Source organism: Sander lucioperca, chromosome 2 (genome assembly GCF_008315115.2).
Source record: "Sander lucioperca isolate FBNREF2018 chromosome 2, SLUC_FBN_1.2, whole genome shotgun sequence".
Classification (NCBI taxonomy): domain Eukaryota; kingdom Metazoa; phylum Chordata; class Actinopteri; order Perciformes; family Percidae; genus Sander; species Sander lucioperca.
Window position 1 is genome coordinate 41831748 of NC_050174.1, and position 14368 is coordinate 41846115.

The window sequence follows — 14368 nt, forward strand, 5'->3', positions numbered from 1 at the left end:
TGACAGGACACACTAAGCATATACACTGTGTTTACCAGCCTCTCTTCTCTCTGCTGCACTATGAATAATGCAGGCCTTAAAATCCCAAACTCAACACTGTGCCTGACCTGTTCATTTGTTCCATAGCCAGGATGGCGAGGTCGGAATGTGGATGTGTTAGTGCAGGGCAGAAGCAGAGGCTAATCGCAACAGCAGGACGAGCAGCAGCTTCGCTACTTCTCATGCTGCCCATGTCACTCAGGCTGACACCATAAATCTCACTTATTTTCAGATCCAACCGAGACACAGGCAGAAATTACGGCCCAAAGCACATTACCAGCTAGAGCAGTGTGCTGAATGCTAACAGAGAGATCCTTGATAAAGCAGACGGGCAGTTCTCCCACAGATTATTGAACAAAATCTGTGAGACTTGAGGGGGAAGATTGGCTAGTAAGAAAAGCAACACAGGTGTCAACGGTTGAGAATCTACAAAGCATGCTGCATGCAAGAAAACTTCATTAAATCAAAAAATATTAATGCATGCCTTTGTACAACTCCATTAATGTCATGTTCTTTCTATGTAAAGTGCTATACAAATATTAGCTTTTTTACCTTGTACTGGAGAGTAGAGAGTGGCAAAAAAGAGCATGTATGTCAATAGGGAGGCACAATGAGGTGAAGGACAAAAAGATGAGACAAGTACTTGATTCACATATCTCTGTTCTAATCAATGCTCACTTTTACCTATATCTAAAATGCTATATGCAGAAGCCATAGAAAGCACTTAATTCTGATAAGATAGGTGTGCATTACTTTCAGATAAGTGCACAGTCGCCTCCTCACCATTCTAAATAAATGCTGACAAGTGATAGGCTAATTGTTTCAGGTGTTACTAGGTGATGGCTTCTTCTACTTCGACTTGGCTGGATTGCCAACCATAGCGAGCAACTGCCCCAGGGCTCCTGAACATTATGTGGTGTATGTTATAATTTGATTCATTGCAAATTAGTTCAGTAATGAGTTCTGTAAAAGTACAATCTCAACTGGAATAACAGGAGCCTTAATGTGACATCTGCATTATTACATCATCTGATGATCCATCTTGTAGAGGCCCTACACAGGACCCTAAAAGCATTTTTTGTCCCAGGCCCCCTAAAGGGTTAATTTAGCCCTGTCAAAGACAATGTCTAGTGTTTAAGTGAGATAATCCATACATCAATGCACTTCAAAAACATTACCACATTTATCTTGAAACAATTGATAATAATTGTGAGCAAATAAGGACTGTATACAGCAAGCAACACACCTAAAGCTGCAGTTGGTACAAAGCAGCTCTCCCTCTCCCCTCTATGTTGCAATGCCTGCGCAGAACAGCCAATAGGAATGCTGTCTCTCTATGAAATGACCTGTGATTGGCCAAAGTCTCCCGTCACGGGTATTTTCTAAAACCTGAAAACAGAGCCAAGAGGAAGTGCAGAAGTTTAGGCACAGTTAATTAACGACCTTGGAGAGGCCTACAGGAAACCTATATTTAACAGCGTATGGGAACATGTTTGTTATAAGATTATGCTATAAGGTTGATTACATTAGCAGAGGGGCCCCAGGAATACACATACACCCTCCCACTTTAGGTCATACAATGCACAGAATATATACCATGTGTTAAACAGCAGAACTTCAGAACGACGTATTGGAAGAAATTGATTTGGTCGTCCTCCAAGCTCTCTGCAGGAGTTTGTAAAATTGATGCTGAATCTTTGATTGTAATAAACCTTTTCATAATCGAAATCAGTGTCTACGGAGTTTCTTCTTCACACACTGGCAACGCAGCGCTGCAACTAAAGATACCACACTAGTTTTCTCTTTTATACCCCGTTTACACGTACATTGTTATTTTGAAAAACTGAGACATTTCCCTTCGTTTGTGCCCTTCGTTTACACACAAACGGAGAATTTGCCTCTGAAAACCATTTTTTCTAAAAAAAAATAGCCGGCCACGTTTAAACGTAGTCTTAGACCGCTTGAATTATAATATGCTGAAAGAATATTATGGAACTTTTGCCCAACGATGCCAAAAATAAAGTGCCTACCACAGCTGTAAGAAACACAAACTACTACATTTGGCACTTTTAATGTTATAAAAATAAAGGGCCATAAAAGCAGGTAGGGTGAAGAAGGTACAGAACTAAGGTTAAAAGTTTTGTGAAATTCCCCTTTACGGTACTGAGTTTCTCAAATACAAAACCCATTCATTTTTTCCAGTTTTACAGGCCCAAATTTCATTGCGTCTTCTCCCAGACTTCTTCCAGTAAAATTACTGAGTAACACTGCTGATGTGCACCACTGGTCTCCATTTTGTGTTTAATTGCGCTGTCTATGTCTCCGTGTGTGGCCCATTGATGCATCACTGTGGGATCCCGCTGTGGCTTATTACTGCCAGGCCCTGCTCTCTGCTGCTCTCAACCTGCTGGGTCATCTCCAGCTGCTGTAATCTAACATTAGCCTCCACTTTCACCAGGTCCCAACCATTTACCCCATCATGTATTATAGATGACCCTCTGGAAATGGAGGAATCCCAGCAGACAGAATTAATTTACAGCAACTCTCGATTTTAAAGGGAATTGAATCAAAGTCAGAGGCACAGGGAGAGGGGGGTTTACATTGCTATATAACACTGTCACAGTCTATAAAATTGTAATGAAAAGCCATTTGAAGAGTAAGTGGTTTTTTTTAGATTCATTGGTATCTCTTGGCTCAACTAATAATCATTTCACTCCAAAGCTGACTGGTCTCAGTAAATGATGCTTACAAACGACCAGGCTCCTTTCAACCAAACTTAATCCTCTCTTTCTCTTTTTTTTGAATGACTCTGATTCACAAGCTCACAAACACAGGGGGGAGTCTTTAGAAACCGAGTTAACAGGACAGCGTACAAATCTTGTGTACTTCCTTGGTGACAATGGGATACACATGAATGTGGTGACAGGAAGTCAGGCACTGCAGATTGGTCCTGTCGGCGCTTGACAGGTTTAACAATATTACTCTAAACAAATATGACATTTTATTCAACAGGCATCACTCCGGAGTTAGGTTTCTCTCTTAGTAAGAAAAATTATTGTAGCTACCTTAATAGAATAGCACTGAAATGTCTTTAGTGCTGGCAAAGCTTCAATACAGTGCCCAACAAAGGTGTCTTGGGGTTCCTACCCATTAAAATGAAAGAAATCCTAGCAGGGCTTTTGTGTAAGATCATTCCCAGTGGTAGAATGAAATAAGCTTACAATGAGATGCCTTTGTCACATTGTGCAATTATCTAAAGAAAGTTATTTCAGGTTCCCAATAACAAGAAAGCCATGTTCGTCGTACAGTACAAGTATTGAGAGGCACACTTTGACCTCAATGGCTGAGCTGCCCAGGGTTCCACAGCAATCTGTGTAATTGAAGAGCAACTTTTTCAATCCAATGTGCATGTGTGACTTCAGAGAGAAAGTTACCTCAAACTTATCTTAATTGGCCTCAATTATCGTCTGTGACAATAGAAGTGTGTGCGTGTGTGTGTGTGTGTGTGTGTGTGTGTGTGTGTGTGTGTGTGTGTGTGTGTGTGTGTGTGTGTGTGTGTGTGTGTGTGTGTGTGTGTGTGTGCGTGTGTGTGTAATGAAAGGTTAAGATTTATGGTTGGAGTGATGAAGCTGTACTATAGAACTTAAAGAACCCAGGCTGTGTAGAGTACCACTGAGGTCCTTCACTAATAGAGCCCAGTTAAGTCTGACTGGCCAGTAGGCTTAAATACTAATTTACACAGGACTCAGAGAAGTCTCGCCATCAATTTTATACCATACATTGAATACATTGTATTATTCTGTCAAAATACAGTACAACAATACAAAATACAGTAACTACATATTTTACGGTTTACCTTATTATTATAATGTCTGTGCAAAGAGTGCTGTAGCTGTCTCTGCTTTTGACTGTAATTCATGGTTAAGTAATCGTGAAATTGTAAACTAATGTCTTTTATTGATTCAGTATAAATATCAATAGAAGGCAGACAGCCAGGCACCTAGAAAAACAGAGATATTTAATCCCTATGAACCATGGAGTGCTTAAAAGGGGCTTAAAAGTCTTTAATTTGACTTGGTGAAACCTGCAGAAAACCCTGATATTTATGACCCTGAATCTACGATGTCCTCTTCGGCCCATCCAACTTCCCTGTGGTCGGATAGATCTCTGCTTCAGGGCATATGGTTTGCTCGAACTGTAGAGGTTTCACATTGAGGAAAAGAGGCCAAGCATACTGAAGGTAGAAATGGCATTCACTATGAATTCCAAACAAGGCAGTTGGAGATGTAGGACTCTCACCAGGCAATTACACATGCACAAGAGGAGGGTAATCACAGTCACCACGGAGACTGCAGAGAGTGCCTTCAAATTGCTGTGGATCCAGCACTGTATGAATAAAAGCTGGACCGACCCGGGCCGGCAACAGAAACACTCAGTGACTTCATATTTTACTGACGATGCGTCTGGGCAGAGAAGCAAATGATTCATGGAAAAATGCGGAATGTAATAGGGGGTGAATAATATCCACGCATGAAATGTAATTCTTTAAGCATTCAATTTGTCCCCTGTTGATGATCAAGTAAAAATCAAAATGTTATCTGCCGATCTGTAATTGTGCTGACTAGCCAACCATAATGTAATGCTAATTACTTTCATTAATTAGCTCGCTGAAGAGCGTGGCGGTAAGGAGAAGGTTCTGTATTTATCCCGATAATTACACTCCCAATAAATACAATAACCCCCAAATAGTTAATGGTTATTATTATATTTAGCATTTAGCTTAGAATGGAATTGGAATTTTTGCAAAGTTAATGCACTCACCCTGAACATATTGAGAAAATGTGATGTGACAATGGTAAAAGAAAAACATTTTGAGGAGTTTTCAAAGGTGCTACAAACCGGACTGACAAAATAAATGCTTCATGTTGCACCTTTAAAAGTAAAGAAAGACCAAAGGTGTACAGTGTCACAATTGAATTGAAATAAAACACGTTCTTTTTGCTGTTGTAACACTGTGCCCCGTACAATGTGCCTATCAGCTGCTGTCATTAGCTGTCCACGCAACAGTGGTTCTGATTTCACAGCGCTTTAGCCAATAATCACTAATTGAGCGCTGATTGTGCAAAGCCTCTTTAGGCCATTTTCAATACTACTTGTTACTTGCACTTTTACTATTTTTTTCTGAGCCAGATCGGCTGTTATTGGCTGGATTAGAGACCTTTGCTGTGCTCATCTCTCTCTCTCTCTCTCTCTCTCTCTCTCTCTCTCTCTCTCTCTCTCTCTCTCTCTCTCTCTCTTTCTGTCTCTAGGACTCTGAGATTTTGAACACCGCCGTGCTGACTGGGAAGACAGTGGCTGTCCCAGTAAAGGTAGTGACCATTGGAATAGATGCCTCCGTCACTGATGTCTCCGAAGCAGTCAAGTGTCGCTCGACAGACGAAGATGTGGTCAAGGTCAGTAAGATTACATTTTTGAAAGAGAAACAAAGCCTCTGTAAGTTTCTATCCAACTGTTTGTATGCACATTTTCAGCATAGAAAAACCTGATTCTATTTCATCCTTACTGACCGCCAGAGGCAGTGCTTAACACTGCCTCTGGCGGTCATCCAGGATTCATAGAACCGTAGTTACATTCGTAACTTCCGGTTGATATGCAGAAAATTGCGACAAAGTGCAATGGAAGCCGATTTAGAGGGTAAATCAAGACGTACATGAAGCGTGTGACTTAAACGTCCACTTAGGCTTTACTGAAGAGACGAAACAAAGCAGCAGGCGAAAACATCAGATCCGTGTTGAGTGATGAGGAGGCTGTACAGTAACTTTCCTCAAATGACTACATGAAACAAATACCATCATGTTTTTTACGAGGTTTCCACCATTTGAAGTTTGACTGCTGCTCGTCATCGCGTTGTGTCCACTTCTTCAGCAATGGTTTAATGGCAGCCAAACATTTTCATCACCAATGGGAATGCATGTTAATTTGCAATTTCTTTTGCAGATTTTTTGGGAAATTTGGTTAAATTATATTCATTTGACTGCCTAATATATTAGATTAATTCACATTTAATTCATTAAAATACATACAAATGTGTGTAGTCACTTTACCATAATAGACTGCTGGCAGTTTGCAAGTCCATCCTGTTTATTAGAGCAATATTAATTGCAATACCTAGTTAATATCAAATTGAACTGAAAAACAAACAGATATGTGCATTTAATGACTGACACTATGCAGGTATTGTTTTACAGACACTGCATAAGAACTTATGTGAAAGCAATACTGGTATTAAAAATGCGACAGATGAGACGATTGTCTATGTTTAGCACGTCTATATAAATCCTTCAGAAAGGATAAACAAACAGCACCAAACAACATGAAAGTGTGTGTTTGATGTGCAGTGACTGCTGGCAGGTTGCTCCTTTATTTTTAGAGCCCCTTTCAAACCCAGGGCACAAAGCACAACAGAGTCAAAAGTCCCTTACAGTGTTATAAAGTTGAGACCTTTGCTCTCCAACACAATCCCAATGACTCCTTAATAATCTATAGAAAGATTCAATGAGATACCAAGAAAATCTGTCTTTGGTCTGTTTCTAAGTGGCGGTGATGTTGCTCGGTGTAGAAACAGCACCCTGCTGTGCCGATGGCTCCTTCCAATCCTGTTTCCAGTTTGAACCTGTCAACATCAGAGGAGAATGCAGCAAATCAAACTAAAGTAATGTACACCAAAGAGCAATAGTGAAACAAAATCAAAAACTAAAATAGAGGACATCTTGACACATCGATCCACTTCATCATGTCTGATGCGTGAGCTAGGGATGGTTAAGTTCCGGAGGGAAATTAAATTTGCAGTCAAAAAAATAAAATAAAAAATAAAGCCATAGCTCTCCCGCTAAGATCTCGAGGTCAAAGCATTCATCCTGCATGCTCACTGCTGCTCACTCAGGGAAGTTTTTCTCTAATCATAGCCTGCAATCACATATGTAAACATGACTAATTCATCTGATTTTGACTGGGGGAATTAGCGAGAAGTAAACACAGAATGACATTAAACCTGAATAATTAATCACTGTGCACATTAAATGATGCGTCTACTCACTGGTGGTCCTATAAATAAAGTGAATTTGAAATAAATACCTCAGGTCACATGCTTTTTCTTTAAACCTCTTTGGGGATTTGTCTTGTTCAAACTAATTTTGTCTGACATTTATAGGCTGAAATAAGGTTCTGCCTCCATTATTTTGCATGTGCATGTTGATATTTCTGGATTAGTAGTTGGGAAAGTTCAGTATAGGGCCAAGGCATAAAGCCAGGTTCAAAGCAACAGTTTGCTTTATGTGTAGTCATTTCTGCATCATATGTCTTACAATTACATTCCAGGATAATGTTAGTGTCCTTTCTCTGACAGAAAGTCTTTGGATCAGAATGCAATCTGTTTCACTACTGTGATTCTGTTCAGCTTTACAGATTTCACACATAGCTTAAAGCTTGTTTTGTAATTTATTTATGAAATGTAAGTGATTTTTAATCATGAAATGAATGTGATTCATGAAATCAATGTGCTTCAAATTTGTTTGTATCATTTTTGTGTTGTTTGAGTCTGGAATAGAGGATTTTATATCCTGTATACATTTTTTAATTGTTTTAAATAAGTAGCTTAAGAACAATTCCAGGTACATAACACATTTTGCAATGTGCATCTCAGATCACATTTTCACTCACTATGAACTGTCATTATTAAACGTTTTGCCAAAATACGAAACAATAACGTCGCCGTCAGTGGGCTATTTGCTAGCTAACATCGCTAACCACCGCTAACCACCGCTGAGGAAAAATCCAGATCATGACATCTGTACCTTAGAATAACGTTACATGAAACAGGTGATTTAACGTCACTGCTAATTTTACATACAGCTTACAGTAAGGACATTTTTAAAGACTTAAAGCAGCTATAATCAATATCTTTATATTAACAATGGATCACATGGCTGTGTGTGTGTGTGTGTGTGTGTGTGAGTTTGTGTCCCATTGTGAAACCATAAGTCAATGACTTCTCGTTACGTCCTCATTTTAGTAGTTTAACGTGACTCATTTTAGGCCAATCCCAGATGTTTTACTAACCCTAACTAAGTATTTTTGTTGCCTAAACTTAACAAGTTCTGTGTCACAACATTAACGTTTAAAGTCAGCTATTGGAAATTAACCTATTCTGTCATTTAGGTTTTAGTTCTCTCTTACCACTTTTATCAGTGTTGTTTTTTTTTTTTTGAATGCTGATAAATAATAAACCCCACGGCCCTCCACCTGCCCAGCATCAAACAGCAAACAGACAATGTTAGCCACTAGCTAACTGTCGTGATATTGGGCATAGATTCAAGCGACACATTGTAGAGCAACTGAACAGCATTTATTAATGCGTCATTCCACATAAAAAAAACACCTCCATTTACCTAACCCCCGAGCACCCACTAGTTCCGGTACTTCCTGTTGGGCCCTTCATAATAAAACCCGATTACACCACACTAACTAGCTACAGTTTTTTTTACAATCACTTTGGCACTAATTTCAGAACCTTGATGTCATTTTTCAAAACTCTAACACTTTTTCAATTGCTTGGATACAATACACATAAACCAAAGATCATTTGTTCATTTAACAAAGATCACCTGTTCAATATGACACAACTTAACATCAAAGTACTACTATTTCAAAAAGCAATTCACACATTACATTTCAGATGATTGTCTATTCATTTCATTACAATGATCTAACTATCAATCGATACAACTACTCAAAATGATAAGTAACTGTTGCATTACTCTTAATGCATAGTTGTATGGAAACAGACAAACAATATTCCATGTTTAGATCATGAAAGTTTCAAGATAACGAGATTCATTGTCACCAATTAGTGTGGAGCATGAACCAATTAGACTACATAATCTATGGATGTAATATTTCATCATCATTCTTTACTGTAATGTACTACTGTTTATCAGACACTGTTTCTATGGTCCCATGTACCACCTTTAAGACTATTTACCAGTACTGCACTGTATGCATGCAGGCCCTTAGAATTGCTTGTCCGATTCTGCCAACTCGTTACTGATGATATATATATATATATATATATATAATTTAGAACATTGGATAGCCTGTGTTGACCGTTTTGAGTTTTGTGTCTAGAGTTTTGAAAAATTACATCAAGGTTCTGAAATTAGTAGCAAAGTGATAAACAGAACATTTTAGACCAGATATTTCCAGTTAAAAAGGGGCTCTCCATGCATTTAAAAAATTGATTTTAAGCGATTCTTGTCACCATTGGTTTGACATTTTGACGACCTGTTTACTGTATCTAACTTTGGATAAACATATGTTTGTAATATTTTGATATTTGAATTTATTCCTGTGAAGTTCTATTTTGTGTGTGTGTGTGTGTGTGTGTGTGTGTGTGTGTGTGTGTGTGTGTGTGTGTGTGTGTGTGTGTGTGTGTGTGTGTGTGTGTGTGTGTGTGTGTGTGTGTGTGTGTGTGTACGACTGTGTGGGCATCTATAGGTTGTTGGTCCATTTGCAGTAGAGATGATAGGTTTCACTCTGTTTTATTTATTAAACCTGCCCAAGGACTACAGATGGAAATTAGCTATTAGTTAGATCTGGTACAATGCATTTTTTTTGTTTATTGAGATTAATGTATTTTTGTACATGGTCTCTGATGTAAATACATTTAATAATCTGATTTGATCTAATCTAATCTTCCAGCAGTATGCAGCTGAATCAGGTCACCTCATATCAGCTCGAGGACAGCAAATTTCCAAGGGGGAAAAAACGTTTGAAGCACACAGATTGATTTTCAGCCTTTAATAGTGCAAACAGACCAACGTTTCAACACTACTGTGTCTTAATCAGAGTCAAAATGGACAAAGACACAAGGCAAACACATATATTGTCAACCATAACCATATAACCAAAAATAGAGCTCAAAGAGAATGAATATTGAACTTCCTTCTGCCATGTTGACTGAAACATGACTCCAAATAAAAGATTATGTTGCTCTGTATCTGCTGGATGTGTAAATAGGCAACTGTTAGCTAACAACATCACCATATTGACTTAAAAGATGACAATAAGTCAATGTTGTGTTATTGCAGGTTTTAAATTCTGTGAGTTAAATATGAATTTTAAACACATTGTTTCTTCTGTCTGGTTCTCTAAGAAAGAAAGGTCAAAACATTCACACTTCATGCTTTTCTGACATAAAGCAAATGCTTTAAAATTTACCTTTGACTCCCGGGACTTTTTGTTGTACACACACACACACACATACACATACACCAGAGATGTTCACAAGTCATTTTTTGGAACTCCAAGTCGAGTCTCAAGTCTTTGAGCTTGAGTCCAAGTCAAGTGTCAAGTCTTTGAGGGGCAAGTTCAAGTCAAGTCTCAAGTCTTTTGCCACGAGTCCAAGTCAAGTCTCAAGTCTCTGGCCATCTGATCTGTCCCTAACACTGTATTGTTAAATCTTATGAATTCAAAGCATGTCCTGTAGCTACCATCTATACAGTACAGTATCAAAATCAGTTGTAGGATAACTTTATGGGGTCTACTGCAATGCAATCTGAAGAAACACAAATTAAGAACTCTGTTTCAATTTCATAACTGTATTTTTCAACATTCTGGTATCTGCACCAAAGAATACATGTTTGTCTGTGTTACTAACTGGCTGTAAAGCCCAACCTCATCATGCATTACATTTTTCAGTGTTCAAAGTTTGAGGGAAACATCTATATTGAAAGTTAATACACCAACCATGGTGCAAACATGTGAAAACTGATACTTTCCATATTGCTATTTAACAACAACCTGGTGAAATATTAACCTAAGTCTGTCACATCATATGGATACAACTATAACGATACAATTTGCCTGTGCCCAGCATTAGCACGACAGTTTGCGATGGTTAGCTTGTTACCTGTGACGATATATGCTAAATGTAACATCTCTTTCACATTAGCAAGTGACTGACCTATCTGGGTGCGTTTTGAGATGCCTGATGAAGTTCGACGTTGTTGATCCGGCATCATTTATCTTGGTGCCACACACCTTGCATGTAGCTGTTAGCTTACTGCCACTGTGTACAAAGTTATTGAAAGCAAAACTAATGACAAAAGGAAAAACTCCAGGTGGACTTGGTGTCGCCATCAATTTTTTGATATGTGAGTGCGCGCACACAGGCATTTTGCATGCGTTACGTTGCACATTATGGCAAAGGGCAGGGGACATGCAGCTCGTCATACGTTTCCCCAATGTATATGCGCCAATAAAAGAAAATTATTAGATTTAAAAAGCAATAATTGCATGAAAACAGGTTGTTGACGAGTCTCGAAGCTCAAGTCCGAGTCAAGTCTGAAGTCTTTTGGGTCAAGTCGCAAGCAAGTCCCCATCTCTGACACACACACACACACACACACACACACACACACACACACAGAGCAAATCTTCCATCTCCTTATTAGTTGAACTTACTCAAGGTCCTGCAATGAGCAGTCTCTTCTAACCGCTGCTTCCACGGAGCATGGCTGTTAGAATATGTATAGACCTTCCCCTTGCATTGAAGTGGGTGCTGTAGCTTATGCAGAGGAGTCTGATCGGCTTAATTGCTTCTGTCAAGCCAACTCTGTGCACAAGCACGAGACAGGCTCACCCCACCTTCCTGCTCGCTACTCCCATCGCTCATATCTGCTGTGGATTGTATCTGTCTGGTGAGTTGTTAATTTCCTGGGCTAGATCCAGAGACAGCCTTAATGTCATCTGTAAGTATTCTCCCGTTAGCTGCCTAATGCATCTGATTAATGTGGCAGGGGATCCTCCTGGACGTTTATGATACTTTGTGAATCAGAATGATGGAGAGTGTGTAATTCACAGAGACAGTCTTACTCTCAGTCTGCCGCAACATACATATTGATTTGGAGCTATTTCGGCCAATCATACAGCACAGCAGGAAGGTGTAATGTGTTGGGAAGGCTGGGTGTCAGTTGTAATGTTTGCCATAATTGTTTCTTCTTTGATTGTTTGGGAATGGATCAAAGAAAGGCCAGCAGGCAGTTTATTTGCCTGTCATGGGACATACTTTAGCAGAAGTGGATGTTAATAAATCCTAAAGTTATTAACATGCTCTTTACTATAAATAACGGCAGACAGACTCCTTACCACTTTTTGTGAATGTGGCCAACAAAAGACTAGGATAAACGTATTTGTTAGCAACACATCCATTTTATTAATCATCCATTTAATAATAATAATACTAATAATAATAATAATTAGAAATGCAAGCAGTTATGACGGGGTCCAAGCCACCGATGCCAGTCACACCCGACACCCTGGGGAGCGCGGGAAAGCGGAACCCAAAGCCTGGCGGTGGGGAGGCAAACGTCAGTAAATGTCGAGAGGTGTGAGCCGCAAGGTCTGCGGTACATTGCCGTTGCAAATATAGTGGTTAACAGTTCATCTCCATGCATATACAGACTACCTTTAACAATTCTCTACAATAAACAAACTTCTTAACCCCCCTGACCACAGGGAACAGCAGAGAGCAATGAGAGAGTGACTGAGAGGGTGGAGGCGGGGAGGCAGGTGTGGTGGTTGAAGGAGTAGGGGAGGTGGTCAAGTTGTCGTAAATGGTGTCATAGGGGCCGATTTATGTTTTCCTCCGTGGGTGCTCACAGGCGCATGTCCTTTAAAAAAAAAATAAAAAAATAGTCAAAAATTGTTTGCATTTCAGAACCTTAGGAAATGGACAGCGGCCGACACAAACACACACGCCTATTAACTCGATAATAAAGCTGTAAAGTAGGCTTTCAACTCAGGACAGCGCCACTTCTCACAAATACAGATAGGATTGGAGATGAAAAGTTTAACTGACACGTAACCGTGATCAGCTTCGTGGGAAATTAAGAATCAATGCCACCGACATAACCAATCACACTATGACAGATGCTCCACTTAGCACCAACTGCAATGTTTAATTTCAAATTAATGTAGCCTACTGGCAGTCTGGCACACGTGGGTGCCCAGTATTTTCCGTGGGTGCTCGAGCTCTGGAGCACCCACAGTATCGGCACCTATGAATGGTGTTGATTTTGGATTGAAAAAGTGAGAGAAAAGAGTTGCATTTGTCCATTGTGAAGGTTGTAGAAACTTTGTCAGGTGGGTTAAGAAGTTTGTTTATTGTAGAAAACCAGGGGAGCACGTGAAAGCAAAAACCAAAACATAACGGTAGGAGGTAAACATCAGTAAATATTGAGAAGTGTGAGCTGCAAGGTCTGTTGTACATTTCCATTGCAAATATTCTATTAACATTGATCTCGATCGTCTACGTTGATTATAGCGCTCCCTAATGGCCGATCCTCGCCAAATTTGGTACAGAGCCTCAGAACGGCATGCCGAACAAGCATCACAAGTTTCGTGTTGATTACATTTATTGTGGCAGAGATATTGCAATCGCAAATTTCCCATTTAAATGCATTGACTTATTGGCCAAAAGAAATAAACGTTGCTTATAGCGCCCCCAAATGCTGATCTTCGCCAAATTTGGTACAGAGCATCGTAGTGGGATGTTGTTGTCTCAAGTTCTTTGCTGATAACATTTAATTTGGCCGAGATATGATATGATATGTGTGTGGTAGGTAGCTAGGAAAATTTGTTTGGTCGTCAAATGCGCATACAACAAAATTATTTAAATAACTTTTGGTCAGGTCCATCTGTAGATGCTTTATACCAGGTTTCGTGCAGATCAGTCGCACGGCCTAGGACGAGTTTGAAAAAGTTGGTTTTGCACATTGCATGATATTGCGGAAAAAAACTTTTAAGCAGAAATGGGCTTGGCCTATATTATGTGATTCAGCCTGATTCAAGGAACACATGGATGTAAGGTTTTCTAATGTGCGATGTGTAATGTGGGAGTTAAAGGCAAAAAAACATTATAGCGCCACCTAGTGGTCTACATGTGTAATTTTTGGTAGGTGTTTTTGATTTTTGTCCATCTACCCTGTAAATTTAAAGTTGTTCACATTAGTGTAAGTGGTGAATCTAGACTTAGGTCCCATAGGCCACGCCCACTTTGACCCCTCAGTACCCCACTCCAGGGTTGGCCTCAGGAGTGGCCCTAGATGGTACCCATCAAATTTTGTAAAAATTGGATGAGTCGTTCATTAGATATAAACTTTTTGTACTTGTAGCGCCCCCTAGTGACCAATTTTCGTAAAATGCGTGGGCAACCTCCAGAGGGTCATGGCAAACAAGAGTCTAAAGTCTGGCGTTGATAGCATTTATTTTG

The 14368-nt window shown here is 39.5% G+C and overlaps 1 protein-coding gene across 1 annotated transcript in view; it reads left to right on the forward strand.

The window, feature by feature from the left end:
* The window catches only part of si:dkeyp-14d3.1 (transmembrane protein 132C), a 184424-nt gene that overhangs the window by 149797 nt on the left and 20259 nt on the right, over nucleotides 1-14368 (forward strand). Inside the window, exon 5 of the mRNA XM_031300701.2 lies at nucleotides 5349-5492. Within this exon, the coding sequence (XP_031156561.2) occupies nucleotides 5349-5492 (144 nt within the window). The remainder of the gene's footprint in view (nucleotides 1-5348; nucleotides 5493-14368) is intronic.